The 25652-nt window shown below is 35.6% G+C and overlaps 1 protein-coding gene across 1 annotated transcript; it reads left to right on the forward strand.

Moving 5' to 3' along the window:
* Positions 1-2055: 2055 nt before the first annotated feature.
* On the forward strand, positions 2056-4139 carry LOC306878817 (uncharacterized protein). Its single transcript, XM_079431360.1, has 2 exons — positions 2056-2154; positions 2865-4139. Exon 2 carries the CDS (start codon positions 2894-2896, stop codon positions 3314-3316), a length of 423 nt encoding a protein of 140 aa, XP_079287486.1. The 5' UTR covers positions 2056-2154; positions 2865-2893; the 3' UTR covers positions 3317-4139.
* Positions 4140-25652: the final 21513 nt, after the last annotated feature.

Genomic DNA, 25652 nt, shown 5'->3' on the forward strand with positions numbered 1-25652 from the left:
TCTGTGTCTGACGGTCTCAATGGCTATCTGTGCTCACTGAGCCTGTACTTGGTCAGGATCTGTCTCTGCTTTGTGTCTTTGACACTCTGGAGATATTCTTCTAATTCATAATTTAATATTATAGTTCGATAGAGTTGTAATTTACTTTGTGTTTTGGTTTCTTGATCCCAATGTTCCAGATATATATTTGAATATTTTTGAGAAGCAGTGCTGGTCTGAGACTGATTAGTGTTAGTAGAGTTAGTCAGGTTAGTAAGTTTCAGAACCAGACTCTTTTCGGGGTTCAGTTCTTGGGTTTGTAGTGCTTTAAAATGTAGCGATTCTGTGAGACTTGATTTTAGATGCATCCAGAATTTGAGAAATCTTTTTTGTATATTTATAATCAATGGGAAACGGCCTAATTCTGCCCTACATGCATTATTCGGTGATCTCCTTTGTAATTTTAGAATCATTTTGCAGAATTCTGTGTGTAGGGCTTCTGTTGGATGTCTATCCCATCTAGTGTAGCTCTGATCACTGAGTGGACCTCAAACCTCACTTCCATACAGCGCTATGGGCTGAATCACACTATCAAAGATTTTACACCAAATTGGAAGCAGTATTTCAATATTTTGGATTTTTTTCTTGATTGTGTATAGAACTCTTTGAGCTTTATCTTTGAGAGCATTCACTGCCATACTGAAACTCCCCGATGCAGTGATGATCAGGCCGAGGTAAGTGTACTGCATCATGTGTTCTAGGGCGGTGCTGCCTAGACTGAACTGGTATCTGTGTTCCTGACATCTGGGCTTTTTTTGAAAGACCATAATTTTGGTCTTTTTGAGGTTTACTGCCAGGGTGCAGTTCTGGCAGTAGTTCTCCAGCAGGTCTAGGTGCTTCTGTAGTCCCTGTGGGGTGGATGACAGCAGCACTAGATCATCTGCGTACAGCAAAAGCTTGATGTTTTTGTCTTGTAGAGTGAGTCCAGGGTCTGTAGACTGTTCCAACTACACTGATAATTCATTAATGTAGATGTTGAACAGTGTTGGACTCAGGCTACAGCCCTGCCTTACTCCTCTCTTCTGGGTGAAGAATTCTGAATGTTTGTCGCCAGTTCGTATTGCACGTTTGTATTTCGTATTGCCTGAAAGAAAGTACAAGATTGACTGGCTCATTATGTGTAAGATTTGAGTTTCTACTGTAGTTATTTTGTTTGTTCAAACACAGATTAATTTAGTTTAAATTTATACTAAATGCAGTTTAACTTTAGAGTGCTTCTTTTTAGACACACATAAGTAGGACTTGTATATGATTGTCATATATACATGAAGTCATTTCATAATTACTTTGAGTGGTTTATTGTTTAAATATGGTTACTGCTGAATGTACCAACAAGCATATATAGTAAAATAAAATACATAAGCTACATTGATGTTTATGTCATGTATTCAAATATATTTGTAATTAATGAAAATGTGTTACTTTTAATGTAATATCAAATAACACTCTACAGTTATAATTATAATTGAATACTTTACATGTGCTTGTTAGTCAAGACATCAAATTCTCCTTTAAAGCACAACAAAAGATCATTAAAACATAAGGATTTAACTTTTAATTTCAATGTGCATTTTTTAAAGGGGAGAAATATGAGTTTTCTCATGTTTCTCATGTTTTCTCATTTTCTCAAAATCTGAACAGATACCCGCTTCCCACAAACAGGAGGCTAACTGTTTGCCATCTCCAAAAATGTTGTACAATCTACAATCTCCACCTGACAGAAAGCCTGTTATCCTTCTGTAAAACAAAACTTTGCTAGAAGAATGCCAAGACATCTCACATCTTTGAAATATTTTAATGTCCCCAGAAACAAGCTGGTACCACTTTTTGAACTGAATGTCCTCTCTTTACAAATGAGCCCATTAATCCCACAATCCCATGCTCACACCCAGAATTAGAAGCCAATCAACACTGTTCTCCAAGCTTCGCCACTGGGAATAAGAATGAGGCTGCGTCACCCAATGCCAGTAGATTCCACTGCGTCGTGAAGGGAGGGACACAGACACAGCCATGCACAGACTGCTCACCACAAGAGACTACTTCTGAGCATCCTTCTCCTTCAAGATCTCCTCTCCTTCCCAAACCGCAGGAACCGGAGTCAAGAACAAGAACGAGGTAAGATGCATTATTGAGTGAGTACAGTGAGGATTTAGAGTTTGTGTCAGTGTGGTGGTTGGTTTCTGCGTTTGTACTAACAATGCAAATCTCCTCCATAGACTAGTCATTGGTTTTGATTTAACTTTTCACATTCAGGTGGTTTGGTTTACTTCTTCAAAGTGCTTAAGTTGTGTTATATTGAGGAAAAACTAATTTTGGTTAGATAAATTATACAGCCATGAAGTGAACAACAATGATACTTTCAAAATGTAATTTGGAAGATGTCTAGACATCGTTGCCTGGACAGATACTGTCGCTTTTCTGTATTTATGCAACCGTACGGCACAATTTCCCATTTATGGCACGTTATGTAAGGCCTCTCATTGTTGAAACATACAGGAAGAATTGTGTACTTGCATTTCTCATTCCAGCATTTGGTCACTTTGTTTAGTCAAATCAAATTAAAATTCCTCAAAACAACTTTGCATGTTTTGCCAAGTCTCATCCTATCCTTTCGAGAACTTACCAAAAGTCTTTTCCTAATTTGGACATGATAAACCATAGTGTTGATTGAAAGCACTGTCATCTGAATACCATATCAGGTAAATTTGTTAATTATCATATTAATACAGAAACCAATCATTACTGACATTACTGTTGGTATTGGGGTAAATAGACTGGAATTCAAACTTAAAAATGTTCTCTTTTTCTTTATAAATTTACAACAGCTGAAATCTCAGGACAGGAAGTGACATCAATGGAGCAGAACAACAAGGACACATTGGAAGCTGAGAAACAGCAAATGAATGGTCAAACAGAAGAAGCACCTCAAAAAATGACGGCACCCGAAGAATCTGCGAATACAAGTGAGAATAATTCAGATACAAATGAACAAGAAAAAAGTGAAAACAATGTAGAAAAGAATGAAGAAGAAACAAGTGTGAGTAATGGAGATGAAGAGGAAAATACAAATGAAGAAGAGGAAGAAAAAGATGAAGAGGAGGATGAATTGGGTGATGGTTTCCAGCCTTCGGTTGAGATGTCAATCCAGCTATTTGAAAAGGACAAAAGGGAAATCAACCACACTATTAACAGGTACAACACTGTCAGCTACAGGAAGATTAAGAGAGGAACCACAAAGCAGAGAATAGATGAGTTTGAGTTCATACTGGATGTATAACAGTGAATGTATGTTTTCATGTGGTTCCATCAAAAGGATGTGATTGTTAAACTTCTTCAGAATTAAAAGATTTAACACATGCTCACACACAATCACATGAACAGTATTTTCTGACAGCTTAATTGTTAAAAGTCTATATCACATTTTTGTAGAGATCAGTAGTTGTAGAAATCACATTTTGTAGAAGCGTCAAGGCAACTGCCTCATCTCTGATTGATCTTAAGTAACCCCTCATTTGGCAGTGAGCCGGAAAAACAACATTTATTTGTCTACAATTGAGATTTTTAATTCATGAATGCTCCATCAAATAACACAGAGTCTGACTGACTAATGTAGGCCTGATCTCTACTGTGTAAGTTGTTGCCAAATCACCATTAATGAACTACTGGAAGAATTTACAGTTACAGTAAGCATACAGTATGAAGGACATTATTGTCTACAATAATATCTACAAGATTCTAATGTTGTGTTTGCGGTTTCATGGCTTTGTAAAACATGCTCACATTTTAACATTTGAACATTTTTAAAACGCAGCAATAGACATAATAGCAGTTTAATGTTTCCATATTCAGTTTTGTATATGTAATGTATGCATACTGTGATTATATCTTTGGACAATTAGTAGTTTTCATTGTATTCTATAATGACATAATGTTACTTGATATCTGCCATACTAGAAACTGCATTCATGTAATCTGTAATAGTTGTTGCATTCATGTTAAAGTTGTTATGGCTTTCTTTTTCTCTGACTACACAAAATGTTTTTTTTTTTTTTTTTTTTTCATCTGTTGAGGTCAAATAAAATCTGTGCAATGATTGGCTTAAATTGAGTGTAAATATCTTTACATTTTAACCAAGTTGACACAACACATATAATATAATATAATATAATATAATATAATATAATATAATATAATATAATATAATATAATATAATATAATATAATATAATATAATATAATATGAAAAATAAAAATATTTCCTCACCACTAGATGGCAACATTGTTTTGTCTTGATATAAAAGGTGAGGAAAGCGGTTTGCACGACGTGTCTCTGTCTATTTTTTCACAAACTACATTTCTGTTAATGGGTAACAACGTGTTCATTTGAATTGTGAACATTATCCGTGATCACATGTATTTTTCTAAGCAAAATCCTGATTGTTATGCGTCCTGTTATGCATAGTTGTAGAATTGAAACATTCATCATCAACTAAAGGAAATAAATAGACATGAATGATGTAAAACAAATCATCTTGATAAACCAGTCTAATATAAAACGACAACTTGGATAATAAAATCAAACTTTGACACGACGAAGGAAGACCAACAAATTGTTTACCGTTTAATCATTTTTATGTGGCATTTAATGTATGTATAATCAATGTAATGAGATATTTACTGCAGAAATTAGTTTAATTTGGGTGTTTATGACCCGTCTTTGTGTTTCTGGCCTCTCTCTAATGGCTCATTGGGAGTCTGTGTGGGTTTGGTGTTGTTTCCTTTGTTAGCTTTATAAATGCTTGAACTTTACATTACAAATCTCACTAATTGCTTTTTATTTGAAGGCAGTTTATGAATATCACTTCCATTCCTCCAGCCACATCACCTGCTGTTGACTGATCATAAAGTACTACTGGTTACATGAATGTTTTCATAATTCTGCTGGAGGTTTATTTAGGCAAAACGAGACTGGGCTTTTGGCCTGGCTTGTTTAAGTCAGGTCCGGGCTTCATTTGAATGGTGACAAATGTCATGCTGCCATGGCAACGGGAGGTTTGTGACTGTTGTGGTGCAGGCTCCCTGGGCAGGGGGTCGGAAGGCACTTCCTGGGCAACACACGTCCCCCGTGGTTTAGGCTCGTAATTGACCTTTCCTAACAGAGCGGTGTGGCTTTTCATTCTCCCTTTCTCTATCCCTTTTCTACTGTTTCCTCTTTCTTTCTGGTTTTGTCGCTCTCACTCTTTCTGTCTGCCCAGAGAGCAGGTTGCATCACGGTGGGCTGAAATGCCACGATTGGCCTGGGGCTTTTACGCAGCTCTTTCTGACTTCCTCTGGCTCTCTTTGCCTGTTTTAGGCATGTTTACGCAGTAAGGACCATGTGCTTGTCTGCTAGTTTTGTGTCAGATAAAAAGAAACAAGCTTCTCATAGGTTGCAACTTTTGAAGTATGATGTATTACACTCAAATATTTGGATACTGAAACCACAATGAAATGTGTAAATTTTATTGGATTAAACAGCATAACAAAACATCAAATCAAGTAGCATTTATTTATAAAAACAAAAACACACACACAAGACACCCTTATTTTTTTTTCTTATGGTAGACTTTAAATGCTGTTTTCAGGTTTATACATCAAACAGTACTCTAATGGGGGTAGAAAAAAGATGTACTACATTAATAGAAATAATAAATGTTTTATTTTGTTTATATGTTATATGAACACAAATAAAATTGTCTAAATTTATGCCAATTTTTATTTTTATTATTCATTTTCACTGTATGGGCTGTTAAATAAACACTTCTGTGTTTGAAGTGTCTAAAAGTGTCCAAATACTTTTGAGGCCACTGTATGAATGAGATGAATCTATCAGTGTGTGAAACAATAATGTGTAAAAACTATTTTTGTAACAGTATAGTAAATGCCAGCTTATGTGCAGATGAATCCGCAGATGCTGACATGTTCAACATCTTCGTTCGAACAGATCTGCGGATGATGTACAGAATAAATGATGATTTGAGAGCAGGAGGTCGCCTCGGAAGTGTGAGTCATCCGTCAGTGTTTGTGTGCTGTGAGAGCGGCCCACTGTGGCCTGACTCTACGGCAGACATTCATGAACCTCCCTCACGCCATGAACGCTCCACAATGACAGCTTTGTGAAGGATGGAAGAGAGCTGCTGTGGAAAATATTCAAGACACTGAGAGAAAGAGAGAGACAATGAGAGAAATAGAGGAGCTATCAAAGTGTTTAGTTCACAAAGCCTGCGAGTGTTCCAGCTCCACTGGAAACTTTCAGTCGTTTAGCTGAGTTTAAAGGGGGTGAGAGACAAATCTTGTGGTAAACATGGGGTGGGGTCAGGACGGGTCACTGTTCTCTGTGCATTCAGTGGGTGGGTGTGATGGCTTTCTGGAGGCCTGTTCCGCTGTCCATTCTCTCTTCAGGTCAGCTCCAGAGACCAGTGGCGTCACAGTGACTCACAACGGACATGGCATGACAGAAAGCACAGGAACTGATGACGTCTCACATCGTTTAAATTTCTTTGCATGGTGGTGTTGTTTCCTGCACAAAACTCAACAGTTTCAAAAGAAGTCAGAAGTCAGAAAGAGCTGTATTAACAATAGACACACAAGGAATTTGTTCAAGCTTTATTTACACACACAAGGAATTTGACTTCCAGTGCAGAAGAATGTATGGACATAGTGCATACATACAGTACATGAGAGTAAAGACATGCAAAGGAATTACACAGTAGTTGTGTAGGAATTATCTCATGATTCACATATTACAGGGTTTTTTTCAACTGCTTACACAAAATCTTTACTTGTCATACAATTTCTGAAACCTGACACTGAAACACCAGAACCGCACACCAAACCTGCAAAACCATACACTAATTCTTGGCCTTTGACTCAGTTTTCAATTTTCTAAAACATTTTTGCAAAACCCAACACACAATGCTCTATGTAACACACAAAACTCTAACAGGAATTAATATTATGGCAAAGATGTTTGCAGATGTTTGCTTTTGATATGTGTTTGTGATATTTTGAATGCAGTGCTTCATTTTGCAAGAGATGTGAGGCATTTGTGCGTGTGCAATTCTTGGATTTGTGTGTAAAGTTTTGAAAAAAAGAGGCAAAGTTTCGAAAATGTGTGTAAGTTGAAAAAACAACAACTGTAAACACATTCTTGTAACTAATAAAATATGATAAAAAAAAATCTGTTTTCATGATAAATCAGTTTTTAATAAATTAAATATTAGATTAAATTAACAATCAATAATAATAATAATAACATTAATTAGCATTATTATTAATAAAGAAGAAGAAACAAGAAAATCATACTGTAATATAGCTAAATCAATAAATAAATGCATTTATATAAGACTTAATTTTAATTAATAATTGTAATATTTAATATGTATGATGATGTAATATTGTAATATTTAATAAATATGATGATATTTAAAAGAGGAACTAGAAACATTGGTGACAATAAAATATGATGATGATTATAAAGAAGAAGTGCTTTTACATAATTATTACAAAATTATCACATAATTTTCCAAAATGTTGAGAGAGAGAGAAACAAAGAAAAAGAGAGATATACAGTTGTGGTCAGAATTATTGGAACCCTTGGTAAATATGATCAAAGAAGACCTGCTTTGTTAATCCTTTTGATCTTTTATTTAAAAAATTCACAAAAAGCTAACCTTTCATTGGATAATAAGAATTTAAAATGGGGGGGAATATCATTATGAAATAAATGTTTTTCTCAAACACACGTTGGACACAATTATTGGCACCTTTTTATTCAATACTTTTTGAAACCTCCATTTGTCAGTTTAACAGCTCTAAATCTTCTCCTATAATGCCTGATGAGGTTAGAGAACACCTGACAAGAGATCAGAGACCATTCCTTCATCCAGAATCACTCCAGATCCTTTAGATTCACAGCTCCATGACGGTGCTTCTTCTCTTCAGTTCACCTCACTCATTTTCTACAGGGTTCAGGTCAGAGGACTGGAATGGCCAGCAGAAGCTTGGTTTTGTGCTCAGTGACCCATTTTTGTGTTGTTTTTGAGGTTTGTGTTTGGATTATTGTCCGGTTGGAAGATCCAAACATGGCCCATTATAAGATTTCTAATAGAATCAGTCACTTATTGATTTTTTATCTGTTGGTATTTGATAGAATCCATGATGCCATGCGTCTGAACAAGATGTCCAGGACCTCCAGCAGAAATATAGGCCCACAACATCACAAATACAGCAGTATATTTCATTGTACACATGGGGTACTTTTTATCCCTGTGTTCACCAAACCCATCTTGAGTGTTTGCTGCTAAAAAGCTCATTTTTTAGTTTCATCTGACCATAGAAGCCAGTCCCATTTGAAGTGCCAGTCATGTCTGATAACTGAATATGCTGGAGTTTGTTTTTGGATGAGCTAGGAGAATTTTTCTTGAAACCCTCCCAAACAACATGTGGTGATGTAGGGGCTGTTTGACAATTTTTTTTTAAGGTTTTCTGACCCCGAGACTCAACTATTTTCTGCAATTCCCCAGCTGTGATCCTTGAAGAGTCTTTAGCCACTCAAACTCTCCTTCTCACCGTGCATTAGGACTATATAGACACATGTCCTCTTCCAGGCAGTTTCGTAACATTTTCTGTTGATTGGAAATTCTTAATTATTGCCCTGATGGTGGAAATGGGGATTTTCACTGCTCTAGCTCTTTTCTTAAAGCCACTTCACTAATTTGTGAAGCTCAATTATCTTTTGCTGCACATCAGAAATATATTCTTTGTTTTTTCTCATTGTGATGGATGATTAAGGGAATTTGGGCTTTGTTTTCCCTCCTATTTATATTTCTGTGAAACAGGAAGCCATGGCTGGATAATTTCATGTTCATAATCACCCTAGAGTGCTCAAAATTGTGAATATGAATGGGAGTATACTTCAGAGATATTTTACTCTTAAGAATTTCTAGGGGTGCCAATAATTGTGTCCAACGTGTGTTTGAGAAAAACATTTATTTCATAATGATATTTCCCCCCATTTTAAATTCTTATTATCCAATGAAAGGTTAGCTTTTTGTGAATTTTTTTAATAAAAGATCAAAAGGATTAACAAAGCAGGTTAATTTTCACAGTCTTCTTTGATCATATTTACCAAGGGTTCCATTAATTCTGACCACAACTGTACGTACATATAAAGAGCGAGAGCACGGGGAAAGAGAATTAGAAAGGGTCACCTCAGGATAGTGGAGGTCACAAGAGGTTTTCTTGGTGAGTAGTCCTTTGGGGTCTCTTTAAGCTTTGAGTGACAGGCATCCATTGTGATGGCTGTGAACCGCTGCACTCTGGTTTCTATCCATTCTTATCACAAAACCAGGGCCGGTCTGAAGAGATGGCCATCCGCAATGCATATAATAAGGATGGCTTTCCACCACAAATGTCCACCGAGTCGTTTGTGTCCATCCAGGAGGGAGAGGTTGAGCGGAGAGGAAGTGCGATTGTGCTGGCCACACAATGCACAGGTGCTTGATAACTGCTCTGAGACGACACGGACAGCAGACGGCCTGACATGGGGGGTGGGGATGAGTTTATGCAGGGAGCAAGTCGGGTTTCCCAAAGGATGGCATTTTAATTTCTAATTCATTAATCTCCCCTGTGCAGCCATCCTGCTTTGTGGAAAACGAAGACCAGTATATGATTCACCTGACTGGCTCAAGTCAAGGTCACAAGGTATGAAATCAGAGATATCTAAGGCGCCTCATTCTCAGCTAAGAGAGAGAGGATGGGGCCGCATGAGGGAAATGGCTAAATCAACATAATGTCTTAAGGAAATTGCAGGTAATCAGAAACTAATCTTTATATCTTTTTTTTCATGTGTGATATAAATGAGGTGTGTTTTGTTCAAAATCCCTACTTTAAAAAAACCCGAAGTGAAAAGAGTATATCTGAATTCACATTATTCATGAAATAGCGAAAAAGTACCTGGATGACCTGCTAGACCTACTTCTGGAGAGTCTTTACTATCGCATGAGGCCATGGATTTGTGAATGGCAGTGAAACAGCACAGCTGACACTGGTAGGTCACATGACAATATCAAGACATTCATACATTTGTTACTTTCATCATACTACATTCATTCATACGACACATATTAATACTAAAAAACAGACTTTTTAATGGTTGCAAAGTACTTATTCAAAAGACCTTCTCAGGGAATATGCGATTTTGGACGCAACCAGTCTTGATTCATAATAACAGCATGACCAAGTCCGACTCTTTTATTTTTTTATTTTAGCTGACAGAATATTGTACACACATATTTTTGTACTTATAAAATAAAAGAGTTTTAATACGGAAAATCTACATCATGTCAAAAATACATAAAAAACTATACAAAGGTAAGTTCACACCAATACAAATGTTTGACATGTAAATTCAATCAAATTTTTTGCATGCCATTTGTCTATATACTGTACCAATGCATTAAAATGCATAAAAAAAGGTTTGAATTGACAGCATCCAATTTAGAATGTTCTCGTTTGTTTGACTCTGAACAGATGCATTAACAACCATTAATTAAGAAATATCAATAATTTATAAACTATTTTCACACCAAACATAGCACATGTACATCTGCAAGATTTCTGTAAAGCCTTGCTACAAACACATCTTTTTTTGTTTTTTTTGTTTTTTGTTAACAACTGTTTATTGAGTTTTATTTTGTGGAACAGTATACAAAACAAAAATCAGCTGTACAAATTTAAAACCCACCCCTTGGTAGACTTAAAAAATAAAAAAATAAATAAAATAACATAAATAATAATAATAAACACATTTTAATTAATATTAATAGATAAACAAATAACAATAAAAAATTTTTTTACAAAGATTTTAGAAAAGAAGACACAACATTAAAAGCTGAATGCCATGAATTAACAGTTTTCACGTTAGATCCATGTATACGAGAAGTAGAGAGTTCCACTGAGATAATGTCCAACAAATACACAGTCCAGGTTCGTCTGTCCATTGTGTGAGGAGGATTCCAGAGGTTGACAAGCAATTTTTTTGCTGCTGTGAGAGCAGTTAACAGTAAAGATCTTTGTTGGACGGACAAGGTGAAGTCCCAAAAGTCATTCATGAAAAAATGAATGACTGTTGACGCGGAGTCAAACATATCTCAGTACCCAACAAATATGATAGGTCCTGTGAGAGCTGAGTCCAAAAAGATGAGAGAGAGGAGCACTCCCAAAAAAATGCAAAAACGTGCCAAAAAAACTCAAACACATCTTTAAGATGTCAGTTTTACATACATTCTAAATCATAAACATCTTAAAGACATTTTGTCACAATGTCTATTTGATGTCTAACAGGAAACGTCCTAGAGACGTATTGCCAATGAACAAACATCTTCTTCCAGATGTAAACATGCACTTCAAATAATATAGATCTCTCTGAGATGTGTGCTAGCAGGGTTGTCTTGGTGTAAACAGTCAATGGAAATTTCCCATCATACTAGAAAAACGAAAGTGTGTTGCTCGGTGCTTTTTGTAGTGTAATGGTTCTCACAGATTCTCTCTCTCTCTCTCTCTCTCTCTCTCTCTCTCTCTCACACACACACACACACACAATGTGGTTATATTCTTACACCTTTGTGGGTGTACAATAATTCCTATTTGGGATAGAAATCAAGACAATATTTCATGTTCCCACTGCTGTCTGAGGGACTGTAGAGTATTATGATCTGTCTGCCTGGAGGCAGAGAAATGGTCAGGGAAAATGGTCACAAAAGAGACGCTAAAACACAGAGAGCCCACTGTTTATAGTTACTTTCCCCACACACACAGAATGAGAGAGAAACAAACAAAACAAGAGAGACTAGGGAGACAGACAAAAGAATCAGCTCAAGGAATGGTGGGAATTTTATTCTTCCGAAGACATAAAGAATGGGAATAGTGATTTCTCATGTGCTAAAAGAAAGAACCAGAAATGATAGCGCTGTGAGATGGGAAAGAGGCCCACTTGACTTCGGTGGTCTTGCTGCTGCTGGATTCAGTGTTTCCTCATTCACACACACTTCTGTGTAACTTCTCTGTTCTATCTCTTCAGACAATGCAACCCCACACCACAAAAGCAATCGGATTGTCATCAAATCAAGAGTTAATCATTATTTCACCTTCCATCTTGCTGTTTTCATAATTTTGGCCGACGGGAAAACCTGACGAGTGATCCGGTCCAGGATTACAGATGACTCTGAATTGATTGGGAACTGTACTTCAATGGTCAATGTTCCGCTCTTAAGATAAATCCCACCATTCCCTCTGCATCATTCCTCTCACATTCTCTAATTAGTTTTCAGTGTGCTAGAAGAAGATGGATTATCACCTAATATCTCCTCTCAAAAATTACAATATTATTTAAACATGTCTCTGTCTCTCACAAAGAGGAAAAAGTTCATGTTAGACCAACATGTAATTGTTTATTGGGCTATCAGTATTCTCTCAATTGCTTTTACAATAATAATAATCAACAACAAAACTGACCCAATATATTGGGTATTTTTTATTTTATTTTATTTCTGCATTGAAACCACATTGAAAGAACTGTGAGAAGTGACAAGGCCGATATAGTGTTTAAGCATCTGAAAACAATGAATAATGATAAAATAACCCTTTTAATGAATAGAATGAATGGAAACGTGCAGAAAAATATGAACATGAAAAAACATGGTAGAAGAGAGTGGGGTAAGATGAGTCATTCATCAGGCTTCTCTTAAAAAAGTGTTCCCGTGGCTTAATTTGCCCCAGGTTAGGGGTACGTTGATCCGAGTCAGTGGGTAAGATGCACCATCCAATTTCAAGTGAAATTTTAGAGATAATTTACCTCTTTTAAAACTAATTTAATTTTTTACAAATAATCATATTTCTTATTTTAAATCTAGCATAAGAACGTCATACCAAACAATTTAAGTTTGTCTTTTATCAGTCTTCAATTTTATTTGCATTTCTGAAACCATGTTGAACACCAAAGTTGTATAACCTCCCAAAAAAACAGACTAAACAGAAAGTTTAGTCAAATTCAACAAAAACTGAATTAAAATGATGGAATAAATGTCACATTTTAGTAAAAAGATTCTTGGCATGGTATAGCTTTTCTGTAATGTCAAACAGGCCATTAGGGACTAAACTGTATATGATTATAATGTGATGAAAATCATCTTCTGGTTCTTATCGGAGAAGGTTTTGGTGCACTTGTACACTGTCCCTATCAAATAAACTACAAATCATATGTATATATGATCAACTAAACCAGTTGCGTAATATCACATTGAAATACCAGTTTATACTTAAGAGATTTTACTTAACTTAAGTGCCTCATGGTGGGGTAAGTCAAAACGCTGGCTCAATTTACCCCATAGCTCACTTTGCCCCATAGCTGCCATTTTGAAAAAAAAAAAACTAGCAAGCTTTCCAATTCAGACTAATATTTAGCTAATGATTTGTATGGTTATATATGTTGCTAAATCACCTATATGCATCATAAATATTTTTAGACCTAGATAAATTTGCTTTGATGCAACATCTTGCCATTACAACTGTTATGCTATATAATTTTACTTTGACAAAGCAAACACTGTTATGGGTGCATTCCACTTCTCCCATGTGTTTCTCTTTTTCACAGTCTGGCAGAAATGATGGATGATTCCAAAATGCATGGTCACATGACAGTAAACAGTGTACAAAGATACAGGGGGCGGGTCAACTTACCCACTGGCTCAACTTACCCCAATCTCCCCTATATGCTTAACTGGTTTTTAGATCAGCATACAAATGGAGACTTGAAGCCATATCTCAGTTCCCGTCAAACATAAGCTTATGCTCTCACCACAGTTTGGGTAATAACACAGTGTCTGCTGCTCTGGGTCAGTGGGTGGCATCATCTCTTCAGCAGCCTCAGCTGGGTCCTAATGGAGTTTGGCACTTTTGGCACTGCAGACTTTTAGGAAAATAAGTCTCCTGAAACGCACTTTTCACACTCTCACTAGTTCATTTAATTTGCATGCATCACTTTTTTATTTTATTTATTTATTTTTTAATTTATGAACATTTTCATCACAGGATCATTTCAACCACATCTTAACTACACAGTTCATTAAAAAAAAAAAAAACTTCTTGAATGGTCATTTAAAAATTATAAATCATTTTCACTCAAAACATAAAACAAGTAGATCAGATAATTATACAAAAACAACAGGCCTACATATGTTTATTTCACAGATTGGTTTTAAAAGTAAGACTTCATATTTTTAAAATCTAATTTTCATAGAATCTGGGACAAGGTTAAAACAATAATCTATAAATAAAAGGCATTTAAAAAGCAGATGATGAAAAAAATAATAAAGACATGATGACATTTTTCCAAGGAACACTCACCTACAGATTATGCCACTCACTTGTGATTTTATCCTTCTTTTATGCTTTTTATTTATTCATTTAAACATTTTATTCTGTCTAACATTTTTATAGGAGCATTTACAATATTTATAACACAGCCCATATTTATTGCTGCTACCATACAAAGAAATAAATTGCTGCTAAGTTTAATTCATAACGTTTTCCTTCTGAAATCTAGCCTTCTTCCTCAACTTCCTTCTCAGTTTTTTAGGGGAATATTTTTATTTGTGTGAGGATGTGGTATTTACCATATTTACACACCACAGCGCTCATCTCTGCTTGGGCCTCTGGGTGGCATTTAAACTCCTCAGTCCTTCAGTATTAAATTGTCCTCTGTCCTTCATGAAGGACCTGTGGGACAGACCCATCCTGGACCTCTCATTTCTCTTTCATTTTCCTCTTAATTACTTCCTATACATGCCTGTTTGTAATATCCACCTTGTCCTCTGTGCAGTTTGTTAGGAAAAGACCCTCACTGTAACCTGTACACTATTAGGATTTCTTGCACCACATATAATACCAAGGTGATTATTTGAACCTGTACACCACTTGTTGTTTTCTCTTCATTTTCCAGACGCCTTCATAATAGCTAATCTCTTTCATAAGAGATCATTGGATGGCTCATTAATCATCCTTAGGACACAGAAGCCATTTTTGTCATAAAACAGCGTGGTCAGAATTGTTACAACAGAATGCTGAACTCTGAGAATGTTTACATTTTTAATGAGCCATGAACATGTGAGTGGATGCATGTGGTGTGAGGATTGTTGTTTTAACGGCGCTGTTTGCAAATGCTTGATAAAAACCCTTCACCCAGCACGTTTTGAGCAAGTCAAAAGCTGGCAAGAGAAAACAGGTGTAATAAGTCTCTTAAATGTGTGTATTTGCAGATTGCTATGGCAGCTCTAGCTCACGCTCTTTTGTGCTTGCAATTTTCAACAATTCTGGACTGAGGGGTAATTATTATTAAATGAATGAATAAATGAACAAATAATGTATAGGGTTTTGTACAAATATACGTTGTGTGTATAATTAGACATAGGCTGTTTATTTAAAATATCGTATGTATTATTGTAGTACATTGTATGTGATGTGCTGTGAAGATGAAATTAAATTTTATTTTTACCTCATAATTATCACTACCACTTATAATTTAGAAATCTGTTATAAATTATTATTTACAAATAAAAACGGTTTAATTTCTCTTGATTTTATTTATTTTGCACTAGTTTTGAAATGTATTAGCATTAGTTTTCACTACCAATGGTATTAATTTTTTGCAAGTTTCTAGTGAAAAAAATTGTCACTACTAATAAATATTATTTTGTTATTATTTAACATTTCTTTTAAATTCCTTTGAAAAGTGCCACATTCTAGTGTGTGTGTGTGTGTGCGCGCGCTTTAATTGGCCTTATGGGGGAGGTGATCTTGCACAGAGATCAGGTTAATGAGGATGATAATATAAACATAATGGACATTTCCCACAGGAAACAATGTCCTGTTGTTCTGGACATGAAAATTAAGGCATTGTGGGGTTGCGGACAAGTAAATTAGTAGAATTTGAAACTGTACTTACATCTTCACACAAGAAAAATGTGCCAATCATTTTCATCAGTTTGGCAGGACTTTTCAGCGATGTTTATTCTGTTTTGAAAAATGCTGTAAAATCCAAAAGGCATGCTGCATGTCTTTAAATACATAAAGTAAAAACAGAAAGGTTTTGGCACTGAAAGCATAAAGGCTTTTAACAAGTGTGCTCAAGAGCTGTTATCACAAGGATGAGAGATCTATTAAGTGCTTGTTTAGATGCAGCTTTTTATTTGAAAATGAAGACTGCAGTGACTGAATTGGATCAGACAGGCTAAGAGAGAGATCAACAAAAAACTGAAGATAAATAGCAAAACTATAAAAAAAACATTATTTTAAGCATTAGTTTGCTAGACTGCTCCTGGTGTTTTTCAGGCAGATTATTTATAATCAATTATCGACTGTCATTCGAATCAGAATTTGTACAATGAATATTCATGGGAGTATGCGACAGCGCGGCCGTGTAAAACGATTCTTTGTGCTCGCAGCACTGCGGTTTATTGTTGGGTTTTTGGCCTTTCGCAGTACACCATGTAAGCAAAATGTGCTCTGTAAGTGATAGTGAGTTAGCACTCCTTCCTCCTAATCAGCCCCCAGCTCACCTCTTCCTACCAGGATATAATCCTAAGAAGCCCACCCCCAAATCCCCTTTATAAAACCTAATTAAATCATGCTAATGCCCATATTCCCTGGATATGACTGGCTTGGCAGATTTGAAACCAGCCAATTATGGGGTTAATCAGACCCTTGGTAATAAAGTTTCCCTCTCTCCTATACATTTGAAATGAAGCCAGAATCCTGAAATGGAGAGCGAGAGATCAGGTGTATTATATGGTTCTGATTTGCACATTTCCGCAACCACCGTTGCTATTGAGATTGTCACAACCCCTCAAAAGATTTATATCATCCGATATGGGTTTTTCAAAGGTTGATAGGTAAATTATTACATCCCCCTTCTCATTCCCGAATTTGTGGTTATATCCATGGTTGAATCATTGTGTCCAAAATGTTAAATTTGCAGCATTTGAAGTACTCAAGAAGTAAGGAGGCAAAACAGTCTTGATTGGAAATCATGGGTTCAGGCCTCAAATGATTGCTGTATCAAAGCATTTCTAATACTATGTTATTATTCTTATTGTAACGTAGATATTCCAACAGATGCCTATCCAAATTTGGGGAAGGATGATTTTTTTTCTCCTTATCTATTCATATCTATCTGTCCTTTGAGTGATTGGAGCATGTACAGATGACAAGTACAACGGCTGTTACCTCCTCATCACACACACACACACACACACACACACACGACAGATCCACTCACAGAGAGTGACAGACTGAGAGGAGAGCATTGTCACCTCTCTTCTAAGACCTTCTGATCTAAAGATGTCACTTATAACCTAAAAAGAACAAGAAAAGGGACAGATGTTTATTCAAAAAATATTTTTTTTTTCTTTGACATATCAGATCTATTTCTCAGAACACAATCTGAAAGATATGAAGTCTGGTTCCTGCAGATGTGAGCTGATCGGATGTGATACTCTCAGCTTGAAGTCTTGTTTTTGGAGTCTGGTACAACAGAGAGAGAAAGACAAGCAGAATGGTGAGGGGGTCTCTTCTTTACTGCACACCCTAATGAGAGCTTCCCTGTTTAATTAATGTCTCAAGAATATTAATTCTGACCAAATCAATTAAGTAGCGGGTTAAGTAGGGGTGGTTTTTCTCAAAGCTATTCCCTGCGTAAAAGGAAACAAACACAAACAGGAGAGTGAGCCGGATGCTTATTATTGTGCATGCATCATTTCACCAGGCCCTGCGTTCCCTGCTGACTCTGGCTAATTCTAATTAAGACTAATGAAAGTCTCATTTATGAGAAAGCCTGAGACAGGTATGCAAACATTCAGGGTGGCTATGACTCGCATGATAATGACCTCAGTACCACTTGTTAATTTAAGACCTGCCTCCTTAGCAATTAGGCTGCCTGACACATCACAATTATCTGTGTGTGTGTGTGTGTGTGTATGGGTGACTGGATGAAGGCTGAGATCTTTATTCTGTTTCCCCAGTCACACACCTAAAATCCTAATGATCCAACTAAGAAACAGACGATATTTGATCTCTCTCTCACTCACTCACTCACTCTCTTTAACACACACACACACACACACACACACACGTTGGTTTTTGTGGTTTATGGGGACTCTCCATAGGCGTAATGGTTTTTATACTGAACAAACTGTGTGTGCTATTGCCCTACACCAACCCTACACCTAAACTTAGCCCTCACAGGAGACTTTGTGCATTTTTAGATTTTCAAAAAAACACCCTTTAGTATGTTTTTTAAGCCTTTTGAATTACGGGGACATCGGCAGTGTAAACCACATAAACACACACACACACGCACCTTGATCTCTATTGCATAATCTTGGCATACATAGATAAGAGCAACACTTTGTGCGTTAAGAAAATAAATAGCTAAATCCATATTACAATGGAAGAATGTGATATTGTTGCAAGTGTTTGTTTAACGTCGTGTGTTTTTTTCTGAGGCTCGATATCGTTAAAGCCACAAATCACAAGCCTCTATCCGGTTCTCGTGACTGCATCCGCGCAGCGCGTCCCCGCCTTCGCTTATTATTCCAGTCATTATGGCTAAACGTCGCTAATAATAGTAATGGCGATAATGCATGTCGTGACACACTTATGGTTGTCGTTGGCCGCCTAGTTTGACAGCTCGTTTCTTAAGGGTGTTTCATAACGAACCCATTCGGGCTAGTTGCCAATAGCCTATATGGTTTGAGTTTAAAAAAAATCTAGTTTTATTTGAATTTTTACAGCAAATGTTTTGAATGTTGGGTTCAAACATATTTTTGTTCGCAATATTTGCTGTTTTATCAATTGTTGTTTCATGACGGTTTTGCTGAAAAGCCATTTGTGACCCTGGGCCACAAAACCAGTAGCACAGGTTCATTTGTAGCAATAGCCAACAATGTATGGGTCAAAGATTTTTCTTTTATGCCAAAAATCATTAGGATCATGTTCCTACTGTAAATATTTTAAAATCTTAATTTTTGATTAGTAATAGGCTATGCATTGCTAAGAAATTCATTTGGACAACTTTAAAGGCGATTTTCTCAATATTTAGATTTGTTGCACACAGATTCCAGATTTTCAAATAGTTGTATCTCGGCTAAATATTGTCCCAACAAACCATACATCAATGGTAAGCTTATTTATTCAGCTTTCAGATGATGTATACATCTCAATTTCAAAAAATATTGAGCCTTATGACTGGGTCCAGGGTCATATTTTGCATTTAGAGATTTAAGCTCTTATTGCAGAAACTCTTTAATGTAGCAAAGAAATATATTCTAATCAAATCAGTCAATAAACAACAGGATCACATAGTAATAATAATGTGATGCCCTGCTGAGAGTTCAACTTGTGTCATATGAGTTTCATCTACTGCCAAATATTTCATAGCTTTTTATGTGCTATATGGCTAGAACTACCAAACACACTGACTGTATATGAAGAGTTCCAATGCAAAATCCTCTAAAAGCCATCTTGGTCAAAAATGAGATAACGATACTGAGTGAATGCTCTCCACACAGTATGTTCATCAAGTACTTTCACTTCAAATGCGCTAAATGAATGAACATAGAAACCATATTACATAGCCAGTAAGAAATGATAATTTGAAAGAAAAACGTCAGACATAGAGGCTTTTGCATCTGAACTCTTTATATATATATATATACACATTCTTGATTTTTTAAATTGCAATAATGACATGAGGCATGCTGATATTTAGTTATGAACTTTATAAGTCTTTATTTTTATTACATGCTTGTTTTTCATCCTTTCCTCTTTATTTTGTACACAGATGGTTTGTCAGCGGCTTTGCCCTGGTATTGTTTTCAGACCCCAAGTGTATTGCTTTAATATCAGCAGAGCTGGCAATATAAAAGACCTTCGCATTTATGAGTTGTAGTCCGCAATCTGCTCCCTCAAGCCTCCAAATATCTCCAGTCTGTTCTTGTAAAAAAAAAAAAAAAAAAAATACACAGCTATACATTTCCTAAAGGCCTTTACTGTATGCAGTTTCACAATCTTATGAATATTATAATCACTGTCACATCTCCTCAGTGTGGTCATATTCTGTAGTGAACTCCTCTGTTCTGATGTCTTACCCTGCAGTTTTCATTACACCCGTCCTAATCCTCTCACACACTTGCCACAACACAGGGCACCGGGTTGCATGTCAGCCAGATTTGTACCAGATTATTCTCCACAATTAATGGCTGTTCGGGCTGGAGGGGTCAGCGAAAGTAGACAACCCTGCAAAGCTACGGCAAACACTGAAAATTAGGAGCAGAGGACTTTAACGTTGTCATTCATATCTCCAGATGACCTTTAGTGAGGCTTCGTTTCTTCTCCTCTATTTGCAGGAACTGAAGGAAAAGGTCTAATTGGTTTTTCATCCCTTTTTTTAAGGTTAGAAAGTGCTGTCAGCAGGGTCAGTTAGTGTCATCGTCGGTAGACAACATGCAGGACTTTTCTCATTGTCACCGAGTGTTGATGATGACCGATACACCTCTGTCCCATCCTGGAATTACTAAACTGGGAACATAGTCTATTAGATGCTGTTATTTTCATATTAACATGATGGGGTATGAGGGTCTAAACAAAGTTAATCAGGTTCAGTTAGGTTTTTAAAAGGTGACGAAGGTTTGCAAATATGTTAAAAAAGAGAAGAAAGAAGATGTTTTTCAATTGATGAAATGAATGTGTGTTTAACCTGTATGTACAGCATACTACAAGTCAAAAGTTCAGAAACAATTAACCATTAACTGATCGTTTTTTAATGTTTAATGTTAAAGCCTCTTATGCTCACCAAGGCTGCATTTTTTTAAATAAAAAGTAAAAAATTATATTGTAAAATAGTATCACAATTTAATTGATACTGTTTTATATTGGAATATATTCCTATAATTTATTCCTTTGATGGAAGTTGAATTTTCACCATTACTCCAGTCTTCAGTATCACATTATCCTTCAGAAATCATTCTAATATGCTGATTTGCTACTCAAGAAACATCTTATTGTTATTAGTGTTAAATATTATCAAACAATGATACATAGCATTAAATATTTAGGGATTAGCAAGATTTAAAATATAGTTTAAAAAATAATAATACCATAGTAATCATAATAATGATGATAATAATAAGTAAACATATTATTATTATTACTTATAATTATTATTATAATGAAAAATAATTAATAATAAAACTTCAACAAGGATGCATTAAATTGCTCAAAACCAAAAGTGAAAAATTAAGTAAATAAACAGTTTTTAACTGTTACATATTATATTGAGAACCATTATATATAATTGGGCAACAAAATAACTGATTATTATATACAGAATGAACATATTAGAATGATTTATGAAGGATCATGTGACACTAAAGACTGGAGTATAATGGCTGCAGAAAATTAAGCTTTGCCATCACAGGAATCAATTACATTTTAAAATATAATAATTTGTAAATTACAAAAATAATAATATTTTACAGCTGCTTACACACAAAATCTTTACTAGTCACACAATTTCTGAAAGCTGACACTCCACACACCAAATCTGCAAAGCCATACACTAATTCTCGACCTTTGACTTTTTGCAAAACACAACACACAATTCTATTTAACACACAAAAATCTAACAGGAATTAATATTAAAGCAAAGGTGTTTGCAAATGTTTGCTTTTGAGATGTGTTTGTGATATTTTGAATACAGTGCTTCAATTTGCAAGTGATGTGAGGCATTTAGAATTTTGTGTGTGCAATTCTAGGATTTGTGTGTAAAGTTTTGAAAATGTGTGTAAGCAGTTGAAAAAAACTGTAAATATACTATATTTTTGGCTAAATAAGTTGAGCCTTGGTCAGTAAAAGAGACATTTTAAAAATCATAGTTATGCCAAACTTTTGACCAGTTGTGTTATTAGCAGACCAACACCTGAGTGTGTGGTGTATGTGGAAATCAGTGCATTGGAGTATGGTATATGTGTGTGTGTGTGTGTCAGCATCACTGTATGTAGTGTGGGGGTGTTGCAGACAGGGGGTGTGCCCGGCTATTGGGATTGTTGACAATTGACCTTTAGTGCAGTCAGTGTGCTTTCAGCTGCATACAGAGAAAACGGCATGACAGCACACTGTCTCTGCTCAGGATGCCAAAGCCTCTGTGAGCGTGTGAGTGAATGTGTGTGTGTGTGTGTGCATGTGCGTGTAAGAGGCTAGGTCAGGAAAAGATTGGGTAACCAAGGAATATGATATTTCAGAAATCAAAACTGTTTAAATGGGTTAATTAATGTTTTAATGTGCATACAATTCATACAATATTCATACAAAATGGAAAGTATAGTCTAAAATGAAAATCAGACAGTCAGAATTTTCAGAAGCTCTCAAATCCAATTTGTTTGCATGCATATCACTGCATGAAAAGAGTCAAATCTAGTAATATCTGGTCATGGTAAACTACCATGGTAAACATAGTAAGCTAAGTTATTGTCAGAGAGTCACCACAGTCACCGCAGTCTCCACCAACAACACTTACCAGATCAGCTTCTCAATAAACCTGTTGAGTGTATTGCACTTACCTCTGTGTCTCGTGTCTATCTGCTGACAGTTACATAATACAGTAACATTTCCAGAAATACCCAGATACTTAGCGTACTCGCATATTCAGGAATCCATGCATCAAGATGTAAGTGATGAAAACCATTGGTTCTTACATTGCAATTTTTGCAATACAATTTTTAAATACAAATTAGATTTGTTTTCAATATTAATGACTATTTTAAGCACAAAATGAAATTTAAGAGCAATGACAGCAATAATCCATGCATAATATAGGCTATATTTCAGTCTGTTCTTTATGCAAAGCCATTATAGGGTTTCAAAAGACTTTGCAAGTCGAATTATCTACTTTTAATGTGGCTTTCTTGTGCTTGACAGCCTCTGATAATTGCATGTTTTTTAATGAAAAAGAATAGCTTATAAGCATCCTGCAAAATATCCTGTTTGTCACAACACAAGAGCAAATGAAAGATTTTAATTTAAGTATGTAAATACGTATCTGATACTCTCCAAAATGGTGCAATATTGTGACACTGAGGAGACAAATTGCTTGATAAAGTCATTGTATCTTTGCACACAAAAAGTATTTTTGTAGCTTTGTAAAATTACGGTTGAAGCCCTGATGTCACATGGACTATTTCAACATCTCCTTGCTATGTTTCTGAGCCTTGATGGTGTTAGGATCCTTGCTGTCTATGGGAGGGTCAGAGAGCTCTCGGAATGCATCAAAAATATCTTCATTTGTGTTCCGAAGATGAATGAAGGTCTTACGGGTTTGGAACGACATGAGGGTGAGTAATTAATGACAGAATTTTCATTTTTGGGTGAACTATCCCTTTAATAAAACAAGGATAAAAACATTTTTCAGGATCAGAAGAACTGCATTTATTTGAAACAACTTTTGTAAAATTATAAATGTCTTTACTTTCACTTTAGAGCAATATAATGTCCATGCTGAATTTAAGTATTTCTTTCTTTCAATAAAAGGTACTATAATTAAGTTACCATATCTGAAATATTTACACATGAATATTATATTCTGTTAAATATTTGAAACATCTTTAATTGACCCCATCAGAAATGTCACACTTAATTCATCAACATAATATTTTTGCTTTGTTTAGTGGATATATAATATTTCTCCTCTAAACAAAAAACTGTATCCACATTGTAATGGACTCATCTTTTCTCTCTCTCCGTACAGTGTCACAGTATACATGGGTCTGATGACTGTCTGACTCATCAGCCTCAAACCAATAGGGACACATATCCATTCACATCGCAACAAAAACAAAACAGAGATCTTGCATTGATAGCAGGGCAACACAAAGATGTCTCTAGCAAAATCTTGGAAAGAGTTGCAAATTCCTCCACATCCCACAACGCTTTGTTTTATTGTTATGCTGTGCATCACCTCGTTGGCATGCCGACAAAGGGAATCCTCCAGTCACTGCCAGTAACAGAGCACCTCCACAGTCACAATACACTGTCAGTAAAATACAGAACACAAGGAACCAATAGCTTTTGGGCTTATTATAATCAACATGTGGGTGTTTGGGACAGCTTTTCTAAAATTCCATGATTCTATCATGTAACATTTTAGCATACTGTTGAAAAAACTTCATGCAAGTGTTATTTACAAGTGAAATCTGAATCAGAAGGGAAATATACACAGATCAAGCGTAATTTATAGGTGAAAACAGTCTAAAACAGTTCTGAACAAATAAGTGTTATAATGGATTATGGACTCTCTGCAAACGATCCATTTGTGAGAAAGTGATTTAATGTAAAATTTCTCCAGATCTGGAAAGATGAAGGAACAAACTTATCTACATCTTGGAAGACCTGAATGTAAGTCAGTTTTCAGCTATTTTACATTTTTGGGAGAATTGTTACTTCAGTGTTATTGTATTATGAACACTTTAGTTTTTCAGCTTCGGCCCATCTATTACCTCAGGAATAGTCTAGCCAAAAACGAAAATTATATCCTCATTTACTCACCCTCATGTCATTCAAAACCTGTATACATTTCTTATTTTCCTTTGAATCACAAAATCTCTCTCTCTCTCTCTCTCTATATATATATATGTATACTGTATATAATTACTAGAGGGGTTGTGCCTCAGGGCTCAGCTTTGGGCACTCTTCTGTTTATTATTTATCTATTGCCTTTATGACAAATTTTTCGTAAATTTGGTAAAACATTTAATTGTTATGCTGATGACTGCCAGCTCTATTTTTTTCAAGCCTAATTCAACGTTATCACCTTCCTCTCTTTTGCTTTGTTAACCAGTAGTTAAATCATGGTTTACATTTAATAGTGAGAATACTGAAATTGTATTAATAAGCACTAAAACGGCAAAATTTTGAAAGTTTTACATCGACTATCAATAACTCTTATCTCACTTTAATTTTTGAGGCACATGTAAATAATATTACTCGGTCAGCATATTATCATTTACGAAATATTAATCGTCTTTGACCATCGCTTTCTGCTAAAAGTACTGCTGTCTTTGTACATGCATTAGTTACATCTCGTTTTGACTATTGTAATTCTCTTCTTGGTGTTTTTTCACAGAAACTTCTTTACAAACTTCAAATGATCCAGAATTCAGCCAATCAGATCATTACACGAACACTACTGATTGAGAATATAACTCCATGAGTTTCCAGGAAGATATCAGATTCAATTTAAGATTTTACTTATGACTTATAAGGCCCTTCATAATCTAGCATCTTCACATTTGTGTGAACAGCTTCTCGTGTATTCACCTACCTGATCTCGCAGGTATTCTGCTTCTGTGACTTCAGTTGTGCCATCTGTGTGTTTGACTACCATAGGATGTAGAGCTTTTAATTGTAGGACTCAGAGTCTTTGAAATACCTTCCCTCAATTTTCTAAATGTCTTAAGACTAATTCT

The sequence above is a fragment of the Barbus barbus genome (assembly GCF_936440315.1).
Source record: "Barbus barbus genome assembly, chromosome: 13".
Classification (NCBI taxonomy): Eukaryota; Metazoa; Chordata; class Actinopteri; order Cypriniformes; family Cyprinidae; genus Barbus; species Barbus barbus.